The sequence below is a fragment of the Crinia signifera genome, chromosome 4 (genome assembly GCF_055691185.1).
Source record: "Crinia signifera chromosome 4, ASM5569118v1, whole genome shotgun sequence".
Classification (NCBI taxonomy): Eukaryota; Metazoa; Chordata; class Amphibia; order Anura; family Myobatrachidae; genus Crinia; species Crinia signifera.
The window spans coordinates 27,832,644-27,857,397 of record NC_139220.1 but is presented as its reverse complement, the minus strand read 5'-3'; the positions used below and the strand labels follow the sequence as shown (position 1 = coordinate 27,857,397).

Below are 24,754 nucleotides of genomic sequence, written 5' to 3'. Positions count from 1 at the left end.
GATATCACAAATAATATAAATTATTGTTATTGCTAAAAAAGGCAAGTCTATTATGTTAGGTAAAGCAGCCTAGATTAGTAAGGTACTTCAAATGGAGAAAATAGCTGAATTTAATTAATTTAATCGCTAAAATAGCGGCTATAGTTTACAATGCGAAAACATCTGGATGCGAGTTCCGGCGATACTAAAAATCGCACCTTCAGAATGTGCGATTTCGCAGCAAAATCTGCGGTTTTTGCAGTTATTCGCACCTCATTAAATATGCGATTTTGGAAAAATGTGCGATTTCGGTCTAAAAATTGCACAAATCACATTTTCGCATCTCATTAAGGGGGAAATTTACTAAAGGAAATTTGTAAAAAATAGGTGTAAAAATAGGCGTATTTGTATCCAGAAATACACTTATTTTTGACATTTACTATCCCGAAAATACGACAATTCGTATTCGTATTTATGTGCTATCAATACGAATATGAATTGCCGTATTTTCCCATCAGAGTTTAACAGACATGGAAATGCAAAAAACAAAAAAAATGAAATACAATCTACTAATATAGACAATGAAAGTTTGGAAACAATAAAATAAAAAGATAAAAGCTGTGAAATTAAGTGGACACTTTTTGCTTTTTTTAGGTCATTCATTAACAAACAAGTTAGCCGTGAATTGGATTTATCAATTTATTAGTTTATTACCAGAATTTTGTCTCGTTCCACACAATTTTGCGCATATAAACTGTGGCTGCAATTTTCTTCCCGCTGTTTAAAGGGACAGTCCTGCTTAGCTTACAAAATAAGCACGTTTTATACAAACTACCGTTAAGTCTGGTCGCGTCTTCTGTAAGCATCTACATCACAAGAATTATGTACAATGCCTGCTGATGTGGAAACCTATCGCAAACACATTTGGATGAAAAGAACGCTGACTGTTTTGCCAGCTGTGGGGACACGAACCAGTGGCTTCTGGAAGATTTGGCTCATAAGATAACAGATAATTCGTTCATTCCAAGTCAACATTGAATCACATTGCTGTAAGCAAAACAAACATCTACAGAGGTTTGAGACGGCCACTTAAAACCGCATGTATATTTGGGGAGCGTACATGTTCATTTTTTTTAGCTTTAGCTAGGATTTAGCTTAGGATTTTTTGTTATTAATTTTCTTTTGGTAACCAAAAATAACCCCCAACCTATTAAAGTTAAAATTGCTAAATTTAAAAAAAAAAAAAACCCAAGGAACCGTAATAATAAAATATTAATAAAAAACACAAACTTTTCTCCACCGCCTTCCTCTATAACAAATTTCCAGGCTGCAGAGACCTTAGATTTACTAGACACTTTCTTTGTTATTTAAGCAATGAATCTCTCAACTGACAATCCCAGGGCTGCAATTATTCAGACCTGATATTTTGCACAGCGGTCACCAATCTTATAAACAGAAAGAACTGTGAAAATGTCTCTTTTACCAGAGCCATAAAGAAACCATGTAATTATATAGGTTTCTTCAGCCCTTATTGGTGGCTGCTATGCTGCGTAAAGTTGGGACTTGTCTATAATCCCGCTGTCACCAATCTGTATCTACTGCCTGATCGCCATAGTGATTTAGAGGAAGTGACCATGGCAACACAAGAGTTAAACAAACAGGGCAAGTTGCCGATAAATGATCTTGTCTATTCCAACCACTGAAGATGTACAAAGGCGACAATGCTGCCGAGTTGTTGCCAAGCCAGAGACCGCTGTACCGTTAGGCAGCTGCCTAGGGCACTGGTATCTGGGGAGGTTGGGCACCACGGAGTCTGCCTATCACAAAATGAAGGCAGCCTATGAAGGAGACATACTTGTTTTACTTCATGCAGCTGGCTGTTGTGGAACTTCTAAGATACCACCTCCACACTATGACTTGAGGAGCTGGAAAATGGGTATTGGTGGCAGTGCGGGGTTGGCAGCTGGAGGGGGGTAGTAGGCCTAGTAGGCAGTAGGTTGAAGTTTTGCCTAGGGTGCCAAGAATCCTGTACCAAGTAGCAATGACCCCGCAGAAATCTTTAGTGACTGACAAATTCCCAAATTCAGATGTGTCAATAAATCACATTTACAATTGTAATATAGTAGTTCATTGTACTCACACTCTAAGCTCGGGCTGACCAATGACCGCTGTCTTTACTGTACAACAATGTTTTGGCTCATGAGATTCTAATAGATAATTAGTTCATTGCGTGTCCACGTGGAATCACCTTCCTGTCAGCATAGGAAACATCTACCAGAACTCTCAGACGGCCAACTACTGTAGTATGGTTTTTGGGTGATTTGTAGCTGGATCTTATTCAGTTTTTATTATTACTTAGATGTTGGTGCGTACATAAATGTTTGCCGCCGATAGGACAGAGAAGCATACGTATGAACACAGTAAATATTAAGACCCATGTTCCCACACCCCTCATTTGTCCAAAGAGTATTTACAACCACTTCAACACATGATGGAAAAGCAAGTTTGTGGCTACAAGCAGAAGGAATTGAGCTTTCAAAAAGTTTGCTGTTCCTATTGGAGATAATCCGAAGGCAAATTAGGATGAGCCCTCGAGAAGCAGAATTCAAGGCAGGTGTGAAAAAAACAAAAACATCTGTAGTATAAATAAGTATTTCACAGATACCCAAGAAACCAGACATGTAGACCACCATGGACCTGACTCAAGGTCTTGTCACGGAGAGGCGGCAGTTTTGTATCTACTGTGGTGAAAATGAAAGCTCATTAATCCACGGGATTCTCACACATCGATACTGATAAGTAGGCGGAGGATGTAAAAGTGGAACATAACCGGCTAAGCTCCTGCTTTGTGCTTCCTCATGCACCATATTCACAAAAAGACCTGAGTACTCCCGGTCTACTTTGCAGCTGCCGATCGTCGTGGGAGAGGTTGGGATACTGTGCTTTGTTTTTATTGGCTCTCCACTTTAGACACAGGACACACAACAGGAAACCACAATAACGTAGAACTGAGAGGAGGGGATAGTAGGTAATAAGGGAATACAAGTAGAGGTAGAAGGGCAACAGATAGAGAGTGAAGCATGAAGAAAGTAGCTCATGTTTTGTTTTCATCATAGATGTCTAGAGATGGCTCGATGGTGGATAGTTCTGTGTCATAACCCAAGCTCCGCGGTGACAGGGAGTTTCGATGAAAGAAGAGGCTACCTGCAAAGAAGGGACAGGAGAGAACAGTGAGTCACTTTACAACATTTTATTATTATCTTGCAACTTTGATAGAAATTAGTTGGCAGAAATTCATCCACGAACAGGATCACTGTTTATATACTTTAATAACCTTAATAAGGTACATGATTTAAGTAACTTGTAATAAAATATTTTACATAAATAATAATCCCTGTACCTGTTGTGTATACAGCCAACAATATGGGAGATTCGCAAAGATCGCAGCATGGATGGTGTAATGGTTAGCATTACTGCCTCACAGCACTGAGGTCATGGGTTAGATTCCCACCATGGCCCTAACTGTGCGGAGTTTGTATATTCTCCCCATACTTGCGTGGGTTTCCTCCGGGTACTCCGGTTTCCTCCCACAATCCAAAAATATACTGGTAGGCTAATTGACTTCCAACAAAATAAACCCCACAATGTCTGTGTGTGTGTGTGTTTGTGCACATGTGGATGTTCAAATACACTCTGTACAGCGCTGCGGAATATGTGTGCGCTATATAAGAAACTGTTAATAAATAAATAATAAATTATGTTTCTTGACCCTGAACCCATGATACGACCTCTAAGTGTATAAGCAGGGCTGCCACTATTAATTTTGGGGCCCGGGACTGACCTTCAGTCCGGGCCTCCCCCCCGCACTCGCACCCCCCCTTCCCCGGGACTGACCTTCATTCACACTTACTTATCTAGCTGCATCATCCCATGTCTCCTCAGGAGTGCACACTGCAGTGCACAGTGCAGCCTGTGTCTTAGGCTCGGCGCTCTGCAGGCTGCACTGTATCGTGCATGCCTGGCTAGGGGGCTGCCGGGTGGGGGAGGTGGTGTGCAGGGGTGGGGGGTGTCACTGTGGGCAAAGCCGTCTTGATCATATCTTTATCCACATTATCGCGTTACTTCTATTTGCTTAGTGCTCCCTCAACTCACATTCCCACATCATCATGTTGCAGAGGAATTGCTAGAACCCTGCAACTCCTAAAACCAACATATTACACATGTTGGAGAACACTGGTTCCCTCTCCCAACATTCGTCAGCCGCAGACCATAGCTTGGACACTGAGGACAATCTCCTGCAGAAAGATATCTAAAGATATCACCATTGTCACCCAGACTAGTTAATCTAATATGAGATCAATTCTAGCAATATTTTAAGCACTGACATTGGTTTCTGTACAGAGCTACCCTAAAACAAAAAATGGATGAAGTCTACAAATATCGGAGTGTGGTCTCCCCCCCCCCCCCCCCCCCCCAAAAAAAAAAAAAACCTGCGGCCATGAAAGGGTGGACTAAAGGGGATTTAAAAAGGTTTATTTCACTTCCTCAGTGGTCCTTTTAAGCAGTGTGTATGGTGTTCATCCACTCATAAAGACAAAATGGCACCCTGTCTCCCCGTGGCTTCGGGGAATGGGATCATTTGTCAGACTGCATTTAGGTCTACAAGCATTGGGTCTACACCATTAGGTCTACTTGCATTTAGGTCGACCTGACTGAAGGTCGACATGGGTTAGGTAGACAGGGTCATTAGGTCGACATGTGTTCGGTCGACAGGTGTTAGGGCGACAGGGTCATTAGGTCGACAGGTATAAGGTCGACAGGGTCATTAGGTCGACAGTGAAAAAAGTCGACAGGGTCATTAGGTCGACCGTGAAAAAGTCGACATGGTTTTTTTTTTTATTGTATTTTTTTTTTCAAGTGTCGACACAGTCAACATAGCACCGCTGCGCTCACCATGCTTCGGGCACGGTGCCTCGCTACGCTCGGCACACTATTTTATTCTCCCGCCACGCCCTAGTAGGGCATGAAATACCACCTGTTGGCACATGTCGACTCATAAAACAGTCAAATGACCCCATATCGACCTTTGCCTGTCGACCTTCCCCATGTCGACCTAATGACCCTGTTGACCAAAGTCATGTCTACCAAAGTCATGTCGACCTAAATGCATGTCTACCTTAATGCTGGTCGACCTAGTGGTGTAGACCTAAATGCTGTAGACAATATGACGGTATCCCGGCTTCAGACTCTACCAGCATTGAGTCATTTTAGCCTGTGCACTAAAAGTACTTTTCTAAAAGCCCCTTTAACACGTCTGCATGGGAATACCCTTTACGTTTCACTGTGTGGAATGATGATGCAATGAACTGAAGAGCTTACATTCCACCACCAGGAAACACCCAGAACTAGTGCTTCCAAGGGAAGATGCTTAAGGGGAAGGTTTTAGGGTGGCTTCATAGTGAACATTTTTAGTATTCGGGGCACAGAAGTAGGTTTGATGTACTGTAGATATATGAAGATGCCAATTTGCAACAGGTCAGTGGTCGCATCTTGAATTCAACAATGAGAGAGTATTTACAATGAAACATTTAATGACACAATTTTTAAAATAGCCTCTGCCAAATATTAATAGGGTAACTGCCCCACCCCTCCCGCGCAAACAGAACTGCATTCCAACAGGTGCTTAAGCTACAATGCGATTGTACAACAGACAAAGAATGACCCTCTTCTGACACTAGGTGGCGTGCAATTACATGTAATAGCACCAGAAGCTGCTTTATTAATGGACAGCAGTGTCATCGTTACAGCAAAGATTGCCCTTACAAAAACCTCACTTATAATATCATTCTGATTTGCCACAAGATACATCCATTACATAAAACAGGGCTATTATCCATAGTGTTCTCTATCAGGGAGTAAGGTAAATCCCAATACATAGTAGCCACCATAGACGCCTAATGGGGTCAGGGGCTGCATATTCTGTCAAAAATGGAGGCACTGCGGCAGATATTTACTGGTCGCTCCCAGGGCCGGCGCCACCACTAGGCAGCTCTAGGCATTTGCCTAGGGCGCCGGCACCTGGAGGGCAGCAGTTCGCCCCTCACCCCCAGCATGATGATGGAGGGTTAGCGAACTGTGTAAAAAACCTTCGGCGCCGGCGTCCCTGCAGTGCTGGAGCGGGCAAGGGTGTCCGTGCCGCGGGGGTACCTGCGGCGCTGTCATTGTGTATAAAGCTGGCGGCGGCTGGCGGGGTCCCTGCAGTGAATAGAAAATAACTAGCGCTTCCCGCACCGCCGCGCGCATAGCGCTAGTTATTTTCTATTCACTGCAGGGACCCCGCCAGCCGCCGCCAGCTTTATATACAATGACAGCGCCGCAGGTACCCCCGCGGCACGGACACGCCTGTCCGCTCCAGCACTGCAGGGACGCCGGCGCCGAAGGTTTTTACACAGGTACCACCACCACCCCCACCCCCCGGCGCGCCCCCACCCCGACTCGCCTGGGGCGCTCCGGTGCCTTGCACCGGCCCTGGTCGCTCCCAAAACCAGGAGCAAATATCGGATAATAAATTTGACCCAAAGCCTTTATTTACTATGTAACCATGTCATTTTCTCATTATGCATAGAGGAAAATATAACCTTTCCTCTGTTAAGCCATTCGGATGAATAGTGATTCCTACTCATATTCTTTCAAAGGTGTATTCATTCGTATTTGGAAATACAAATACCCGTATACTGTCCTTTGTAAATTCTGAAAATATTAATTTACAGCCGTATACAGATACAGATGGCTATGTATAGGCATATTCGTAACCATTTCAGCTTAGTACATTTCCCCCATAGTGACCACTATATTAACCAGTGCTAAAACTTGTGAGAATAATACCCGTTGGGGGAAATTTACTGAAATGGGACTTCTATTTCAGATGGGATATTGCTATGGGCAACCAGTCACATACCTCCCAACATTTAAAGTAATGGAAGAGAGACTTTGTGGGTGCCCAAAATGTTGGGGGCGTGGACTACACTCGCAATGCTCCTGCAAGGACACTCCCCGTTTTCACCGCTGTGGGGGAATGGCCCTAGCCCGTGTCTCCGGGAATAATTCTCCACAGAGCAGGGCCGGGACTCACAACTGCCCCCGCCACCGCAGGACACTTCTGACCCTGGCCAGGACCGTCCCAAAAATCCAGGACGGTCTCGTGAAAATCGGGACAGTTGGGAGGTATGCGATCAGATACTATCTAATATCTTCTAGAAGGTGCTAAATAATTAAGTAGAGTCTGATGCCCATGGCAACATCCCATCTGAAATAGAACTCCCATCTTAGTAAATGTCTCCCGTTGAATTTGATAAATGGTGCTCCAGCCAACATGTGGCAGTTAGGAGCCGATTGGCTGGAACACCATTTACCATATACGCAATGAGTTCTATCATGCACAATAAGTTTTATCACCCGTTGATAAATGGGACCATTAGTTTGCATTTTTAAAAAATCTGGAGATCCCAGAGGTCAGACGATGGGCGGAGTGGCACGGGGTATTGATTGCCCACATCTGGGAGGCTGGCCTACTCTCTGAGGAGCCTAGAACAAGTGGATTTCCAGAACATTCCGGGAGAGTAGTGAAGTGTGACGGAGACAAGCGGATGAAATGTCAAAAGAAAATAATAGAACCGAGTACAAAAGAGTAAAAAAAAGAGAAGCCTGCAATACCAAAGGCAAATTAAGCAGCATTTCCATTCCTCTGTATGATATCCCTTTATTGCCCTTTGTTATAATGCCAGTGTTGGAGTGAACATTAAAAAAAATCTGCTTAAAAGGGAGCCATTGTTGTACAGTGTACTGGTCCCTCACACCATAGGGAGGCAGCCATGTTGTAAACTGGACCACTGTTGACCACACCATAAAATGGCTGCTGACACTGCCTGCAGGCAATTTAGCATTCAGAACACCGGCTATAAATAACAAGCTCTGTCTCCTAATATAGCGAAATATAACCATTAAGTCACCACCGAACTGCACATATCACACTCAGGGGTCACTCAGATTATCAGGGAAACGCTTCAAGCTTCACCATCTGTTGCCAAATTGACAGAATGATTTCATTCCATTCTCAGCTGTATCCCTCCTCTCTCTCTGCGGTCTACTTGATATCTAAATGCTATTATGTGGATTATGGAACAATAAAAACAACATGAAACTGTACTAGATACAAAAGGCATAAGGCTAAGCTCTTCACTGTTCTATAATGAGCTCGCTTTATCCTCATTGACCTGGCTCAGGGAACAGAATGCTCACCGCAAAACAGGATATATAAGAATATTAGCATCATGTTTGTTCCATTGCGATGCTCTCTGAAAAAAAAATATTCAAGCAGAACATTTATTTATAACACGCTCCCTATTCTGCAGAAATTCTGACAGAAAGTCCGCGGCAGTGCTATGGGTAACAGGAGAGTTAGAAGCATACATCCCCTTTGGATATGCCCTTTTATACTGGGACTTCGGACCAAATAGTCTCGCTCGTTTCACCAGTTTCCGGACGTCTCTGCTGCGCAAAATGTCTCATTTGTGACTTTGGGCCCGGTTTGGACGTGCTCAGCAAGCAGGTAAACACTGCCCTGCCAAGCTCCCTCTCCCAACCCTGGACACGGCTGCAAAAGCCTTTGCCACATTGCTGCTCAGACTTCAGATCATTCTCCAATCTTGCCTCTCGCTGCTCAGGCTGAACCACACAGGATCTGTCCATGGTGCTGAGACACGAAGAAACAGGACCAAAGCATTAATATGATCAGCACATTTATTACCAATAAATGTAATGCGAACGTGCGGGGGAGCGATTCATTCAGGGTGACCACCTTAGTTAGAGAAACACTAGTCTTAACCTACTGTAAGTCAAAATGACAAGGTGGTCCAAGGGTCCTCTTTCATAAATGATGGAACCACAGATTCTCAAAGTCAGGACCCCACACTGTACATGTTTTGCGGGTCTCCTCACAGAATCCAGTGAAATAATTAGCTCCACCTGTGGATCTTTTAAAATGTCAGTAATGAGTGCCCCTGTCTGGGGTCCTGAGGACCCAGTTTGGGAATCACTGCCCTCGATAGTCGCAGAGATGAAGTGATACCGCACTGACGGCCAATGATCAGGCTCCCCCTATACACTTTCAGAAGTTGCTACGCAGTGGAGAACATTATTACAGTTCTCCGTGATTAAATAATCAGTGGGCATTAATGACAGGGGTTCTCAACTCCAGTCCACACGTGACCCCCCAATAGATCATGTTTTAAGGGATTCTCAAATTATGGTGATGTAATGTATTTGCTGGGTCAGTCATTTTGCCACCTGTTGGGGTAATGGGGCAGATGTATTAAGCCTGGAGAAGAGATAAACTGGAGATAAAGTGAAAGGAGATAAAGCACCGGCCAATCAGCTGTGTTTGAAAATGACAGTTGGGAGTTGATTGGCTGGTGCTTTATCTCCTTTCACTTTATCTCCAGTTTATCTCTTCTCCAGGCTTAATACATCTGCCCCAATTTGAGGAATGCAGTTGGACTTAGGAACGGCCTATGTGTGAGTGTAACAAAGGCTTTAGCCATTGTTGTTTGTATTCTATAATAGAAACATAGAATTTGACGGCAGATAAGAACCATTTGGCCCATCTAATAATGACACGTGACACTACATCTGGTATACAGCTTTTAAAAGAGTGTTTAACATGCATTCAAGTGGTCAATCGATTGAGCAAACAGGTTTAACGGGGTTATATACATTATGGGCACAAACAATGTATGGGAAATAATGACACAATGACAAGTCACATTTCTGACAGTCATGGAGACGGAATGGGGCATATCACGCGCTAATGAGTAGACTTTTCATTCCACCCCGGAGATCTCTACTTACTCCATCACTTTGGTCACTGTCCCATCAGAACTTGTTTAATCAGAATCCTACTCTGCTCGGCCGGTCAGAACATTCAAGCTGGAGGTTCCTGCACTGTTCTATTAATATCCCTTTCACACCAGAAATGCAGGGACAAACCCGGGAATTACATTCCCGGGACAAGCAGGGACATTCCCGGGTTGGGACCCTTTCACACCAGAAAAGTCCCTGCATTTTCTGGTGTGTGAAGGGGGCGGGAAGGAGGCCGTCAGGAGGTGGGAAGGAGGCGGGATGGCATCGGGCACTCGGCGGGATGGCGGCGGAGGTGGGCAGGAGGTGGTAAGAATACTTACCCCGGTTGCTGGTCCTCCGCGCTGGCCAGGGATCCACACAGGCGGTGGCGCAAATGACGGGACAGGCGGTGGATGAAGATGACGCAGCTCTCCGGCGCCCTCACTGCCGCCGGAGAGCTGCGTCATCATCATCCACCGCCTGTCCCGTCATTTGCGCCCGCCGCCTGCGTGGATTCCCGGCCAGACAGCACACCGAGGACCGGCAACCTGGGTAAGTATACCCTAACCCGTTCACACCAGCCAGGTCCCCGGGTTGAACCCGGGAACAACCCTGCTACCTAGCAGGGTTGGATTCCCGACAAACTAGCCCGGTAATTTGTCCCGGGTACCCTTCACACCAGCGGTAGTACCGGGTTGTTCCCGGACTCAACCCGGGAATTTAGGCTGGTGTGAAAGGGGTATTACTTTCCATTGCACAACTGATTAATAACAGGGACTTATATGGAATTATACGGACACCCATAAACTCCGGCTTCCTGTCAATCACCTTGCGTACGACTAGTGGACTAGCAGGATTTCATCGCACGACGGCCTCGAACCATGCGTGCTACGGTCCATACACATACACTATAGGTAATCGCTCTCGCTGCAAATTTGCAGCCTTGCGATCAGGTCTGTATAACCCCCACAGTTTTAACTTTTGAACAGATGACGAAGAGACACATTCTATAAAAACCCAGACACATTTGCATGTGATGACCATATAGTATAACTGAAACCTGTGGGCAGCTGTACAATAATGCAACATATTACCTTTAATGTACCTGTACACTATGGTCTGGCTTCTGGCCCTAGGTACGGCACCCGGTGGCTATATTACGTGATCTGCACATATATATATCAGTTATATTATAACCAGCTTACATCAGCAAATAAAGAGTTCTTGTTAATCAATAAGATCTGCAGGAAATGTTACACCCACATCCGTCATAAAGATGGATTATTATAATATCATCATAGAAATATTGCAGTGTTGCTTCACATTATCTGAGGAGCTTAAGAAATGTTACTGACCATAAAGGTTTTCATACATTAGATGCAGCAAGAAAGCCTTCTAATTACAGAGTTTATTATAACTCTAATAATGATATCAACTAGTATCTCATCCCTAAGGACAGGGTGTGGTACAGGGGTCCGACAGTCAGGATCCCGACAGTCGTTAGCCCGACATCGGGATCCTGACTGGCCAGACCCAGACAGCATGGCGAGCGCAACAAAGCCCTACTACGGGCTCGCTGCGGGCACGATGGCTCGCTACGCTCGCCACCTACCTATTCTATTCTCCCTCTATGGGGGTCGTGGACTGCCACGAGGGAAAATAGCTGACGGCCGTCGGGAACCCGGCTCTCGGTATTTTGACAGTCGGGACCCCGTCCGGCACCCACAAGGAAAAAGGGCTGCGTCAGGCAGTGTAGCAGACAGTGTTCTTGCCGGAGTGGGACTTGGAATGTTCTGTTCTACAGATTCAACTGTACATTTGACACACACACAAACATTTTAGACTATACATAAAAATGACTCACACTGGGTTCAAATCGACGTTTCGGTCGTGTTGACCTTATTCAGTGGCGGTTTTTACCTAGGGGCTGCACAGCCCCACCCCCCCAGGTAAAATCCACCACTGTAGTGAAGAAAGATGCAGTCTGTGAGCAGGGCCATGGAGGGGCGGTACTGAGCCACCGAGGAGGAGAGGTACCATAGAGGTACCCGTACCATAGAAAGCAGGATGCGCCGCAGGGACTGGGAGCGTAGCTTCCCTCTCCCCCCTGGACACGGGGGTTGCGGGAGCACGCCGAAGTGTCGCCCGCACCCCCACCCTGTGGTGCAGTATTGTCCGCTGCCCACTGAAATCTCCCCCCGCAGCGGGTGGCGAGTGAGCGGGCAGGGGGGGTGGGGGCTTGCACCGGCCCTGTCTGTGAGACTGCACTGCTTCACTGTGTCTGGCAGTGGCTTCCTATTGGAAGTCTGACCTGCCAGTCACCAAGGCAGTCCCATTGGGAGTTGTTCCCTCCCTCCAGGATGCCTTTCTGTGGGCTGTCATGCAAAATCCCTGATTGCGCATGTGCAAGAACCTATATCGGTATTAGGGAACGCGCTGGTCCCGGTGCCTGTCATTTGTATTATACAGGCGCCGGGACCATGATTCCCTTCTATGGGCTTCTATTGCCGAAGCAGCGAATAGAAGCTGGCCACATGCATAGTACAGATGTGTGTACTGTGCATGCGCCAGTCCCGGCGCCTGTCATCATAGCAGCACCGGTGCCGGGAACTCTGCAGGGACCGGAAGTGGCGGCGATGACAGGGGGGTGCCTGCATTGTGGTACCCCCGCGGCGGCAAGAGGCAGCCCCCCTCCCCCGAAAAGGTACGGTCCGCCACTGACCTTATTTAAGAAGTATGCTCTCGATAAAGGTCAACACGAACGGAACGTCAATTTAAACCCTGTGTGAGAGTTGTTTTTAAAGTTCTACGGGCGCCGCCATTTCTTTTAGATTGTACAAGGTAATATCCAGCTTTATTACTGGAAGGGCACAACAACACACGCCGTTCCCAACATTCCATATGATCAGATTTCTGCCCTGCAAGATCTGCCCCATGGCCACATGTAACTGCTAAGACTGAGCGCGACTATGAAGCAGTTGGCAGAACAGGCTCACTGAGTGGTATTGGCGAGTGTTGGAAAATTTCACAGCAGTTGTGGCATCACTACCAAGGATCACGTGATCTCTGCAAGCAACGTCAGCACTCGTCAACGTCAGAAGCACAATGGATTGCGCAGAATCCTCATAATCAACAGACACAATGCCATTGGCTAGTGTAAGCCACCATTGGGCTGGTGACTTACACTACACAACTGGTCTCTTGTTATAATGCATTTGTGGTAATAAAATGAGTGTGTTATGTGCGTTATTAAATGTGCTTGATACGTCAAGTCCATCATTGGTTTACAAAATGCTTTGTTGGAATTTAAACCCTGTCAACATGAAGCAGTTTACAGCCATAGGTATAATTTTCATAAAGTAGTACAAAGAAACATGGAAAGTGAATAAGACAAAGACAAAAGTCCAATTAAAGTCAGGAAAAAACACATTGATCCCAAGAGATGGGTGGGCTAGACAGAGAGGAAACAAATCTTAACTTAATAAAGAAAAAATCAATGCGATATAGATCAAGAACGAGCTGCAAATGAAAAGGAAACTGCTCACAGAGGAAGCTACTTATTAGATAATGTATTATAAAACACATTCTTACATGAATATAAGAAGAACCGTAGGGCATTTGTAGGCTGATCCCCACCAGCAGAGACTGGTGGGAATCCGGAGAGGTTTAGCACCCACTGAAAAAGGGGCGTGGTCACAGCATAGTAGGTATAATCGTCACAATACGGGCAGCCAATAGCAGCACGTTGCCACAATGGCCAGAAGCCTTGTGATGCGCAAACATCATTCAACAAAACAAAAATGATCATAAAATCAGGACCATCATTGGTTGTCAACCATCTGCTTTGACTGCACGCCTTTGTTTCCGAGTCGTCTTAGGTCGGTTATGGTATGCTAGGTCGACATTCATTAGGACGATATCCTATGGTCGACACTCAGTAGATAGAGACCACTGAATAGTCGACATACCCTTGGTCGACACAAGCTTTAGGTCGACAGTCAAAAGGTCGAGTGTTTCACGTTTTTATCCCGGATGTTGACATGGACAATTAAAAAGTGCACCGTGTCTGCTCGCCATGCTTCCGGCACGGTGCCTCGCTATGCTTGCCACACTATTCTATTCTCCTACCACGCCATGGTAGATGGTATGGCATGAAGTACCGCCTGTCGGCACATGTCGGACCCCAAAAATGTGAAAAACTTGTGTTGACCTTTTGACTGTGGATAATCCCATTGTTCACCTAAAGCTTGTGTTGAACTTTAGACCCTGTCGACAACGAGTATGTCAACCATTCAGTGGCGTCGACCTTCTGACTGTCGACCATAGGGTGTCCACATAATGAATGTTGACCTAGACATGGTCGACTTAGGGTCCGGATACCTCTTAGGTCAGCCCTTATTCATCAAGCTTTGGAACACTAGTTTACGGCACATTTCCAGATCTATATTATATAGACCTTTATCCCCCGGGATATGATAGGTCCAGGGCCGGTGCAAGCCCTGTCCGCGCCCCAGGCGAAATCCCCTGCACCCACTGCCCTCCGCTCCCCCCCCGCTCTGAGCAGTTTCAGGAAAGGGGGGGTGGATGCGGCTGCCGCTGATCTGCTCCATGGCATGGGGCGGGGGTGGGGGAGGGTGCGGGCACCGTTTACCGCGATCCACGGGAGGGGGGCGGCACTGGGGAGCTACTCTTAACACCCCCTCCTCCCCGCAGTGCTGCAGCGGTGGTGGACAGCCCTCCTCCCCCCCGGCGGCATTGGCAGCTTCACCCGAGTCCGGACATCCCCCCTCCTCCTCGCAGCAGAAACATCTTAATTCATCCACAAACCCCGGAGGGAGAGGGACGCGGGTGCGTGCAAAGCTTACCTGACTCCACGGGGGCTGCAGGCTACAGCGGCTGCTGCTTCCAGGCTGCAAAGTGCCGCCCTCCAGTGGCTGGCGCCCTAGGCAAATGCCTAGAGCTGCCTAGTGGTGGCGCCGGCCCTGGATAGGTCACTAGGTTGACCCTATGAAGGTTGACATACATTTTGTCGACCGCTGAAGTTCGTCAGGGTTTAGGTCGACACCTGAAATAGGTCGACAGGGTCAGAAGGCCAACACAAGCATTAGGTCGACAATAGGATGATCGACAGTCAAAAGGTCAACATTTTTTTTTAGCCGACAGGCGGTATTTCATGCACTACCATCTACTACGGCGTGGTGGGAGAATAGGATAGTGCGCCCAAGGCATGGCGAGCACAGCGAGCTAGCTCTACCTATGATAAGAGAAGAGTTGGCCTTTTGATGTAAATAAATATATATACACAGCAGAGGCAGAACTCTGGGAGGCAATGGAGTCATCTGCTGCCGGGCTCCTGATCCCAAGGGGGCACCTCTCCTCCCCTTTGAATTTGAATCAGTTAATTGAAAGCAGTTGATATTGTTAATGTGGCTGACTCCCCCGTCTAACATCATTTTTGCAAGTGTCACAACCTGTATTAGATCCCATGACCTTACTGGAGACAGGCACCTTACTGAATGAGCTATTTGGGGGGGCACCAATACTTATCTTGCCTCCAGGCAACTGGGATGAACTTACGCCACTGATACACAGAATATAGTTCAGGAATGAAAAATTAATTATTATTGCATTGAAGCGGCCAGGGAAAGAATTTGGTACTATGGGGAAACAAACATTTTACCGTTGCATGTGGTCATTATAAATGTTGCTGGCCAACTTCTCATCCATTGAATGTGCAGCTAAGAAAATAGAACATCATCCCTCCAAACTGTTCCTCTTTCTGCGGGAACGTCACAGTTTTGGGGACATTCCCATGTCGCGCGGCGAAGGCAGTTGGGAGGCCCCCCAGCCTGCAGGGAATAGACGTGGACACAGCGTCTATTCAGCGATGCAGAGGGGTGGAAAATGGGGGCGTGGCCATGGGAGTATCATACCACAAGTCCACGCCCCTTTAATAGGCCACACCCCTTTCGGGAGCACGGCTCCGCCGCACGAGTGTCCCGCATGCCAAGCCCCAGATGTTGGGAGGTATGAAACATGAAGTGAAAAGAGTCTATGGTGCTTGCCAAAACGGGACGGACGATTCTCCAGATACTGTACTTAAATCTAAAAAATTGCCACTTGTGACTTTTGGTAACTGCCACCAGTAAGAGGAACTCAGTGATGACACTAGGTAGCCATGGCGTCCACTTACATAGACAATTTTTAACGCAATAAAAATGCACAATTTGGGATCAGATAATGGCCCTTATTCTGATCGGTGCGGCCAGATCATAAATATGCGGCCAGGACCGTGCAGGCGAATCCCCGCCTTCCATACGGATCGCCACCTCCGTCCGTACGTGGATATGTGGCGGTCCGCATGAAAGTGGACGGGGATACGCCTCCTCCATCTTGGGAGCAGCCCCTGCATTCGATGGTCGCCGAACATCGAATGCAGGGCCGCACGCTCCACCAGCGCCCGCCACCCTAGACCACACGGACACTTGTCCGTATGAAATCATGTATGTCAGATGCCCGCCCCCTACACATGCGTCACGGCTTCATTACCATGCATACGCCCTGCGTTTGCATGGGAACGCCCATGAAACGCGGGGCGTATGCATAGGGTAATGAGGCCAAGTAGCCCCTCACGCCCCTCTCCGCCCCCTGTGCGGCGTCTAAAGAATACGTACGGCGAAACCGCTTGCACATGCGCAGAGTGACCTCTGCACATGCGCAGTCGAAAACCATCGGCGGTACGACCGCATGCGGAAAAATCCGCACCGATCAGAATAAGGGCCAATGTGAGGGATCTTGACAATGATATATATAATGTTTTTTTTTTATGATCATAAAATCCAGCCAACAAGTACAGTATGACAAATGTTTATGCCCAGAATAGAGGAGAACATGTGATATGTTCTTAACCAAAACAGGTCGACATTCAAAACGTCTACACATAAAAGAATTGTTGAAGAGATGGGGTCGATTAGGATCAGTCTAAAACAGGAGTGTCAACATTCATAACTTTGACATATTTAACTTATTATTAATTATGTTGTCACTGTCCATATTGTGAATATTAAAATATTAATGGTCGACAATCTGACCATGTTGACTGTATGGTGTCAACATTACACACAGCAGTCACTCCTGGTGACGGGTCTAAATAAACAAATGTGTTTACAGTCCCGTATTTCTAAAACCAGCCCCGGACTCTTGGACTGGTCCTAGTTCCAAAAAATACAGGGGCCATACACCCTGCCAATTTTTTTTTTTTAAAGCGCTCCAATCAGTTGCACAACTTGTACTGTAGGTCTTAAGCCCAGGTGCAAAAATATCATTCACAAGTTCAAATATGCAACATGGCAGTGGGTGACAAGGAGAGGCAGAGGGCAACATGGAGAGACAGTGGGTGACAAGGAGAGGCAGACTGTGACAGGCAAAAAACAGTGGGCGACATGAAGACTGTGACAGGGGCAGCAGTGGGCCTTTTAGTCCTCAGGGGCAAAGATTCACTGCCCATGCTGCACCCATGTTAGTTCCACCTCCGGCCCCAGTGCCATGGGGCTAGATCCCCACCAATGGGAACAGAGGGGGTAACTGTTCTACCCTTTACTGACTAGACTGTGGCACATGTGTACAGGGGGCACTTAAGTCTCACGGCTATGGGGTGATCTGCCCAGCTTAGCCCTAATTGCTGTTCTGGGTAAACATAATTTAGCTTGAAAATAAGCTCAGCCAATCAGCACTGTTGCCTTTTGATTTAAAGGGAGCGTGGGACATTTATGTGTTTTTAATGGAAAGCAGAAATAAAATCCGCCATGGAGTGTCAGAAGACTCATGTCTCTTCAGAGGTGAATGTGTAGGGATAATGTCGGCAGGTCGACACAATTAAGGTTGATAGTCAATAGGTTGACCACTATTGGTCAACAGGACATAGATAGATACATGAAAAAGGTCTAAATAGTTTAGGTCAATATGGTCAAAAGGTTGACACAAGCTATAGGTCGACACTTAAAACCCCATGTCGACTTTTTTTTCACATTGACCTGTTTCTATGTTGATTGCTTGTGTCTACCTTTTCACCATCTCGACCTAAGCTACGTTGACCATTTCTATGGGCCAACCTATGGCCTGTCGACCCAACAGTGGTCAACCCTATGACCCATACCCAATGTGTAGAGGCCAGTTTTAATTAGGCAGCATCTGCCGTCAGTGTGTTACGCTGGTGCTGTCCATGCATGCCCTTACAGCAGGGATAGGGAACCTTAGGCCCTCCAGCTGTTGTGGAACTACACATCCCAGCATGCCTTGTTACGGTTTTGCTATGTGGCCATGCTACAACTGTTGCAGGGCATGCTAGGATGTGTAGTTTAGCAACAGCTGAAGGGCCGAAGGTTCCCCATTCCTGCATTACAGCAGGACTTTCTTCGGGCTGCATCCAGTTTTGTGGAATGCCCTCCCAAGCACAATAATACCGCTTTCAGACCGCACTCTAGACCCGGGTTATTGCCGTGTTCTTGCGGCCCCAACACGGGTCAAGGTGCGGTCTGAAAAGGCCACCACGGGTCGAGCAACACGGGTGTTCAACCCTGGTATCGACCAGGGTTGAACACGGCTATGACCCGTGTCAAGTGCAGTGTGAATGGGTGCCTGGGTCGAGCGACCCGTGTCCCGTTCACAGTATGGAGGAGGCAGCACTGTCAGCTCCAAGTACTGCCTCCTCCCAAGCACCCGATGACGCACCGCCACCCAGCCCCGCCCGATTTGACGTCACCGACTCGGCAATATGCCGTGTTGGAACTTTCAGACCGCATATGCCGTGTTGCTCTGGGGATGGGACCCGTGTCCTAATCCCGTGTGCGACATGGCATTTGCGGTCTGAAAGTAGTATTAGACTCTCCTCCAGTCTCCAAACCTATAAGCGTTCCCTGAAAACTCATCTCTTCAGGCAACCTTATCAAATTCCAGAACCAGTCACAGAACCTTGCATTCTGGTGGAATCGATGTAATTAAGAATACAGGGGTAGATTTATTAAGCTCGGTTAAGTGATAAACTGTCTGTTTTTTATCACCGGCCAATCAGCTCCCATCTGTGTATTTACAGGCTTGGTTTAAAAAATGACAGGTAGGAGCTGATTGGCTGGTGATAAAAAACAGACAGTTTATCACTTCACCGAGCTTATTAAATCTACCCCTCAGTATCTATCATTATGTATCAATGCCTATTTCCCTATAAATTGCAAGCTTGCGAGCAGGGCCCTCCTACCTTTTTTTTGACTGTCTGTAAATACCCTGTTTTTTGTATCACGGTCTCCTTTTGTAAAGCACAACGGAATATGCTGCGCTATATAAGAAACTGTTAATAAATTAAATAAATAAGGAACTGGCGCTTACAAGCTCCTGCCCACTTCCACTGGTGAAAGAGGCTGAAACGGCAAATTAGGTTCCATTTAAAATTATGCTGTATGAAGGCAACGCAAATTCCAGAAGTGATTTGTCATAGTATTGGGGATTACCTCCTTATCATTTTTTTGGTATTGGCTACAAGTTATCTGAAGGCGCAAATCTACCATAACAAAAAGGTCAGTAACAGAGGAAGACGGAATAAAATCTCGGGGCCATTTTCATTGGTGTGGGACATAGCTTTTATTTACATATTACAGTTTTTTATGGACGGTATATAACACATTTTTTAAGCACCAAGAACAGTCCTGAAGAATGTGAAGAAAATCATACAAAAAATGTCGGTTTCAATATATTTAGTTAATTAGCAGTTTCCGTGTTTAAAGAACATTTGGCACTTAAGTAACAGCATGAAAAAAAAAGAGACAACGTTTTGTTATAAAAATAACCCCCAGGAAATTCATCCGCACTTTGTTACATGGTGTGCACGCGGTATCCCTCCTTGTCCTCTTCGGGGTCACACAGCAGAAGTTCACGCCCATTCCACTCTGGAAGGTGAGAACAGAAAAATATTAAAGCAGCAGAAGAGCAACATATAAACGGGCTTTCATAAGGTGAGTACAATTATGAGTATGCTGAAAATGCTACACATTGCTATATCTTTTCTCTTATATGATTCTAGGATGGATATATGGGTTTGGAGAACCCCCTCTAGGTAAGGAATACTGATTGGATAAATATTTAATAATAATAAAAAAATTAATATATATATATCTTGCAATACCATAATAAAAACTGCAATACCACGTTTGCCCAATAGGTGGCCCTAAAAAGCTAAACCAGCTTTCAGGTGTTTTTGTCTGCAGGCTGTTCGAGAATTTCTGTGAGCCGGTATTTTAAAAGCGGCAAGTCAGGACTTATCTGGTGTAACATGTAAATGTTGGCTTTAAAAATATGGGTAGCCTCGCAGGAATTCCCGAACATGCCTTCCGTGTGTAAATATATATATATTTGGAAGCAAGCACAGTTTTCAGAGTTTTGGCTCTGTATACTGTATATATACACGCAGGCAAACTTTTACTTTGTTATTTCTTGCAAGCATTCAGTGCCTGTTTATCACTATAAGCCCATAGTCTGTTGGCGCTTTACTTGTGCTAACAACATTACCAATTTAAGGTACCTATGGGAGCAACCATTTCATACACTTACTGACCCCAGGGGGATTTACAGTGTTTAAAATGCATACTGTGAAGTTCTTCTGACAGCAGTTTACAGGCCAATTATTTAATGTAGGTCACCGTAGTTTATTGTTTTACTTTGCAACGGTAAAAATAAAATAAAAAAAAAACTGCTGTAAAGAAGTGGTCGTCTACACATTGTGGAAGAAGCCATTTTGTTCGCTGACCAACATTCATGAGAATACCATCTTATCAACAATGAGGCAACAATTCCATGAGCATGGGCACTACAAAATGGCTGCCTCCACGATATGCCAGGTACACTTTAAAAATGATCATACTAACTGCAGGTAATAAAAAAAATGATAAGTCTCTATCAAGTGTACCTAACATTTACGATCCATTTTAAAATGCCTTTACTGACAGCAAAACTCTTATCTGTATGGACAGATCATTTCATTACAGTGCATGCACTCAGAAAGAGAACATTCAGTGCAATGTATTGATCCTAAAATATAATAGGTCTGATGGACTTGCTCTAGTTTATCAGGAGCGCCTCGGGCAAGAGTCGTTACTCATAAGTGACAGACACTAAGGGAAAAGTAGCCTGTGTGCTGTCACGGGGGAGATTGCATTAATATAGAAAATGTATGTGCATTCATTTGAATACTCAATGAGAACCCTCTTAGGGCATACAGGGAATACAGCTGTACAGAAATACATGTAAAGTGATCCTTAGGTGAGTGCATGAGGAAACTTGGGTTTTGTGCCAACACTTCTCACTAGATGACCTAGTGAGATATATATACACATACACACTAACTATATGGACAGAAGTATTTGGATGCCTGACCAATAGACCAATAGGGATGTAATGAAATTGTATTCAAATACATATACAGATGGAGCCTTCTTCAACTAGCCATCTCTGGATAGCCATGGCTCACCAAGGCCTATTGTTCTCAGCTGCAATACAATACATAGAACAATACAGTAGGGGATTAGCATAGGATTAAGTCTGAAAGCTCTGGCTCACTTAATCCTATTAAAGGGCTAGACGAGGATGGCTCTATCTGTACTTGACTTTCAAGTAGGTCCCTCTTTTGCAGCAATAACAGCTTCCATTCGTCTTAGAAAGCTTTCCACAAGACTTTGGGGTGTTTTTGTGGGAATTTGTGCCCATTCATTCTGTAGAGTATTTATGACGTCAGGCATTGATGTTGAAGGAGGCCCGTCTCACAATCTCCATTCCAGTTCATCCCAAAGATACTCAATGGGTCGAGGTCAGGGCTCTGTGTGGGCCAGTCATATTCTTCCACACCGAACTCAGCAAATTATGTCTTCATAGTCCTTGCTTTGTGCACTGTGACACAATCACATTGGAAGAGAAAATGGCCTTCCCCAAACTGTTACCACAAAGTTGGAAGCATGGCAAAGTTCAAAATCTCTTGGTATTCTGAAGCATTAAGACTGCCCTGCACTATAGATAAGGGGGGGCTAGCCCAAATCCTGGAAAACAGCCCCATACCATTATTCCTCCTCCACCAAACTTCACATTTGGCATAATGCAGTCATGCTCATGCAGGCAAAGTTCTCACGGTATCCACCGAACACAGACTCGCCAATTGGACTGCCAGACAGAGTAGTGTGATTCGTTACTCCACAGAACACATTTCCGCTGCTCCACAGTCCAGTGTTGGTATGCTTTACACCACTCCATCCGACGCTCGGCATTGGACTTGGTGATGAGAGGCTTGCTTGGCCATTAGGCTCCCGCCATACAGTGTTGGTGCTTACATTAATGCAAGTGGAATTTCGTGGTCTCTAGCTACAGAATTGGCAGAACGTAGGTGACTTTTACGCACCTTAGCAGTCATTGATTTTGTGATTTTTATGTTGTCTTCTGCTTTGTGGCTGAATTGATGTAGTCCCTAAATGCTTCCACTTTCTAATAATATCACTTATAGCTTATCATGAAATGTCCAGCAGGATGAATATTCATGAACCGTCTTATTGGAAAGGTGGCATCCTATCATAGTACCACGCAAAGGTGGCATGCTATCACAGTACCATGCTTGAAGTCACTGAGCTCTTCAGAATGACCCAGTTGGTATCACAAATGTTTGTAAATGGGGACTGCATGGCTTGGTGCTCCATCATATACACCTGTGGCAACGGGTCTGATTGGAACACCAGAATCCAATAATTAACAGGTGTGGCCCGAATACTTTTGTCCATATAGTGCGGTTAGCATTACTGCCTCACAGCCCTGAGTTCTTCGGGTTGTTTCCCACAACTGCCCTATCTGTGTGTAGTTTGTATATTCTCCTGTGCTTGTGTGAGTTTTCTCTGGGTACTCCAGTTTTCTCCCAGGCTCCAAAAATATACTGATAAGTTAACTAGCTCCAAACAAAAATCAACCCTAGTATTTGAATGTGTGTTCATGTGATAGGGAATAGAAGTTGTAAGTACGACTATAAACTGACAAATATTCTTTGTAAAGCGCTGCAAAATATGGGTGCGCTCAATAAATAACTGGTAGTAATAATAATATAACATGCTATCCAATAAAGCTTACGTAGGCCTGGCACAAAAGATGTGGCCCACAAAAAATGACTTCCTACATGTGTGACCAGAGTACCACCAATCAGCGATCCACGTCATCGTAATAGATGGTGGGTTGATGTGTACTTTCACATTATTAGGGGATATGGCAGAGACAGACACCTGCATCGTCAGGAATGGAGTCTCACTCGCAGAGGTCACTGACAAGTTGCTACGTATCGGAACATGACAGCGACAATCTGAAATAGAGAACTTGCGTGAATATGTACAAGAGCCAGGCAATGGCTTCCAATGGTTTACTATAGGGATGAGCACAGACCTGAATATTTGAATTTAAAAGGGGTGTGAAGGTGAGTGGTAGATTCTGTCAAACATGACTATCCTACGCTGCTCAACTGTCATCTGCTAAACATTCTGCACAGCAATGAAACCTTCCTCTCTTTAACTATGCATAACATAAAGAGGTTCTGAATGGCGCTTTGTGCAAAACCTGCTTTATGTGCGACATTGTAAAATCTTGGCTGCTTTTTTAGAATGGGATGCAAGGGGTCTTCCCAGTAACCGGCATATTGGTAAAAAAAAACGGAACAGACATTGTTACTTACTCTGTGGCGTACAAGCTAGCCGTGGCTTTGATGATCATGTAACACAGTGTAAGGGCGCTGAGGAGGCCAAAGCTGGCAATAATGAACCATTCTTCTGTTGACAAAGGAAATGGGAGGGAGTCACTCTTGACAGCAAGTTCAGCAGCAAGGTCAACACATCGCTCCCAGGCCCAAAGGATGAAGAGAACAAGGAGGAGGGCGGCATTTGGGCGGGGGCCGCGCCACAGGGCTGAACCGATCGGCCAAGATGGAAAGCGGAGGTTAGTATAGTTACTTGTAGGAGAAAGAGAATAAGAGAATTAGCAGAAAATGATTACATATGCACAGAGAACGGCAGCGGGAGTCAGGACAGACTGAATAGTAGGCAGTGAAGGGATTAGTATTCACAGATGACGAGCGTGTAACTTAAAGAGCGCAGCGCACAGCGGTGGCCGACCTTTTCTGTAAACTCTATATTATTCCATTAGTTCAAATATGGTTTCACTATAGCAGCAGTTAGACGACAAGTTAAAAAGACGTACATGGAAAAATAGGGACGTTAACACCTGGCGCAAACACGGTTAGAATTGTTATAAAAGGTTGACTAATCCAAACCATTCCAATAACCTGACTACACTGTTGCGAATTGTTAATAACATCTGGGGTGAAATTAAATAGGGTGAGAGAATCAGAAAGTGAGAGATTTGGTCAGAAATCTCCAGATTTTTTTAAAGCGGCAATCATTTACACTGCAAAATCAAACTGGTTTTGCAGTTTAAATGATTGGCGCTTTTAAAAAACGAAACAAACAAAAAAAAAAACCTGGAGCTTTCTGACCAAATATCTCACTTTCTGATTCTCTCATCCTAATTTATTTGTGTTTGAAAACCAGTGGAGGGGGGTCAGTTTGATTTTGCAGTGTAAATGATTCCTGCTTTAAAAAAATACTGTACAGACACTCCTTCTACAGGTCATACTGTACAGACACTCCCCCTACAGGTCACACTGTACAGACACTCCTTCTGCTGGTCAAACTGTACAGACACTCCTTCTACAGGTCATACTGTACAGACACTCCTTCTACAGGTCATACTGTACAGACACTCCTTCTACAGGTCATACTGTACATAGGGGGAGGGGCCCTAAACTGCACACCCTGGA

At 45.5% G+C, this 24,754-nt stretch overlaps 1 protein-coding gene across 3 annotated transcripts in view; it reads right to left on the bottom strand.

Moving 5' to 3' along the window:
• Window positions 1-664: 664 nt before the first annotated feature.
• RNF130 (ring finger protein 130) overlaps window positions 665-24,754 on the bottom strand; it is a 175,436-nt gene continuing 151,346 nt past the window's right edge. Inside the window, exons 8-9 of one of the 3 annotated variants that reach the window (XM_083181473.1) lie at window positions 23,615-23,708; window positions 19,484-19,814 (exon numbers count right to left, since the gene is read on the bottom strand). In XM_083181473.1, the coding sequence (XP_083037599.1) occupies window positions 19,799-19,814; window positions 23,615-23,708 (110 nt within the window). In that variant the 3' untranslated portion in view covers window positions 19,484-19,798. Of the gene's footprint in view, window positions 3,184-19,482; window positions 19,815-23,614; window positions 23,709-24,754 lie in introns of those variants that run through there. The other 2 variants (XM_083181474.1, XM_083181475.1) reach the window with 2 other exon arrangements.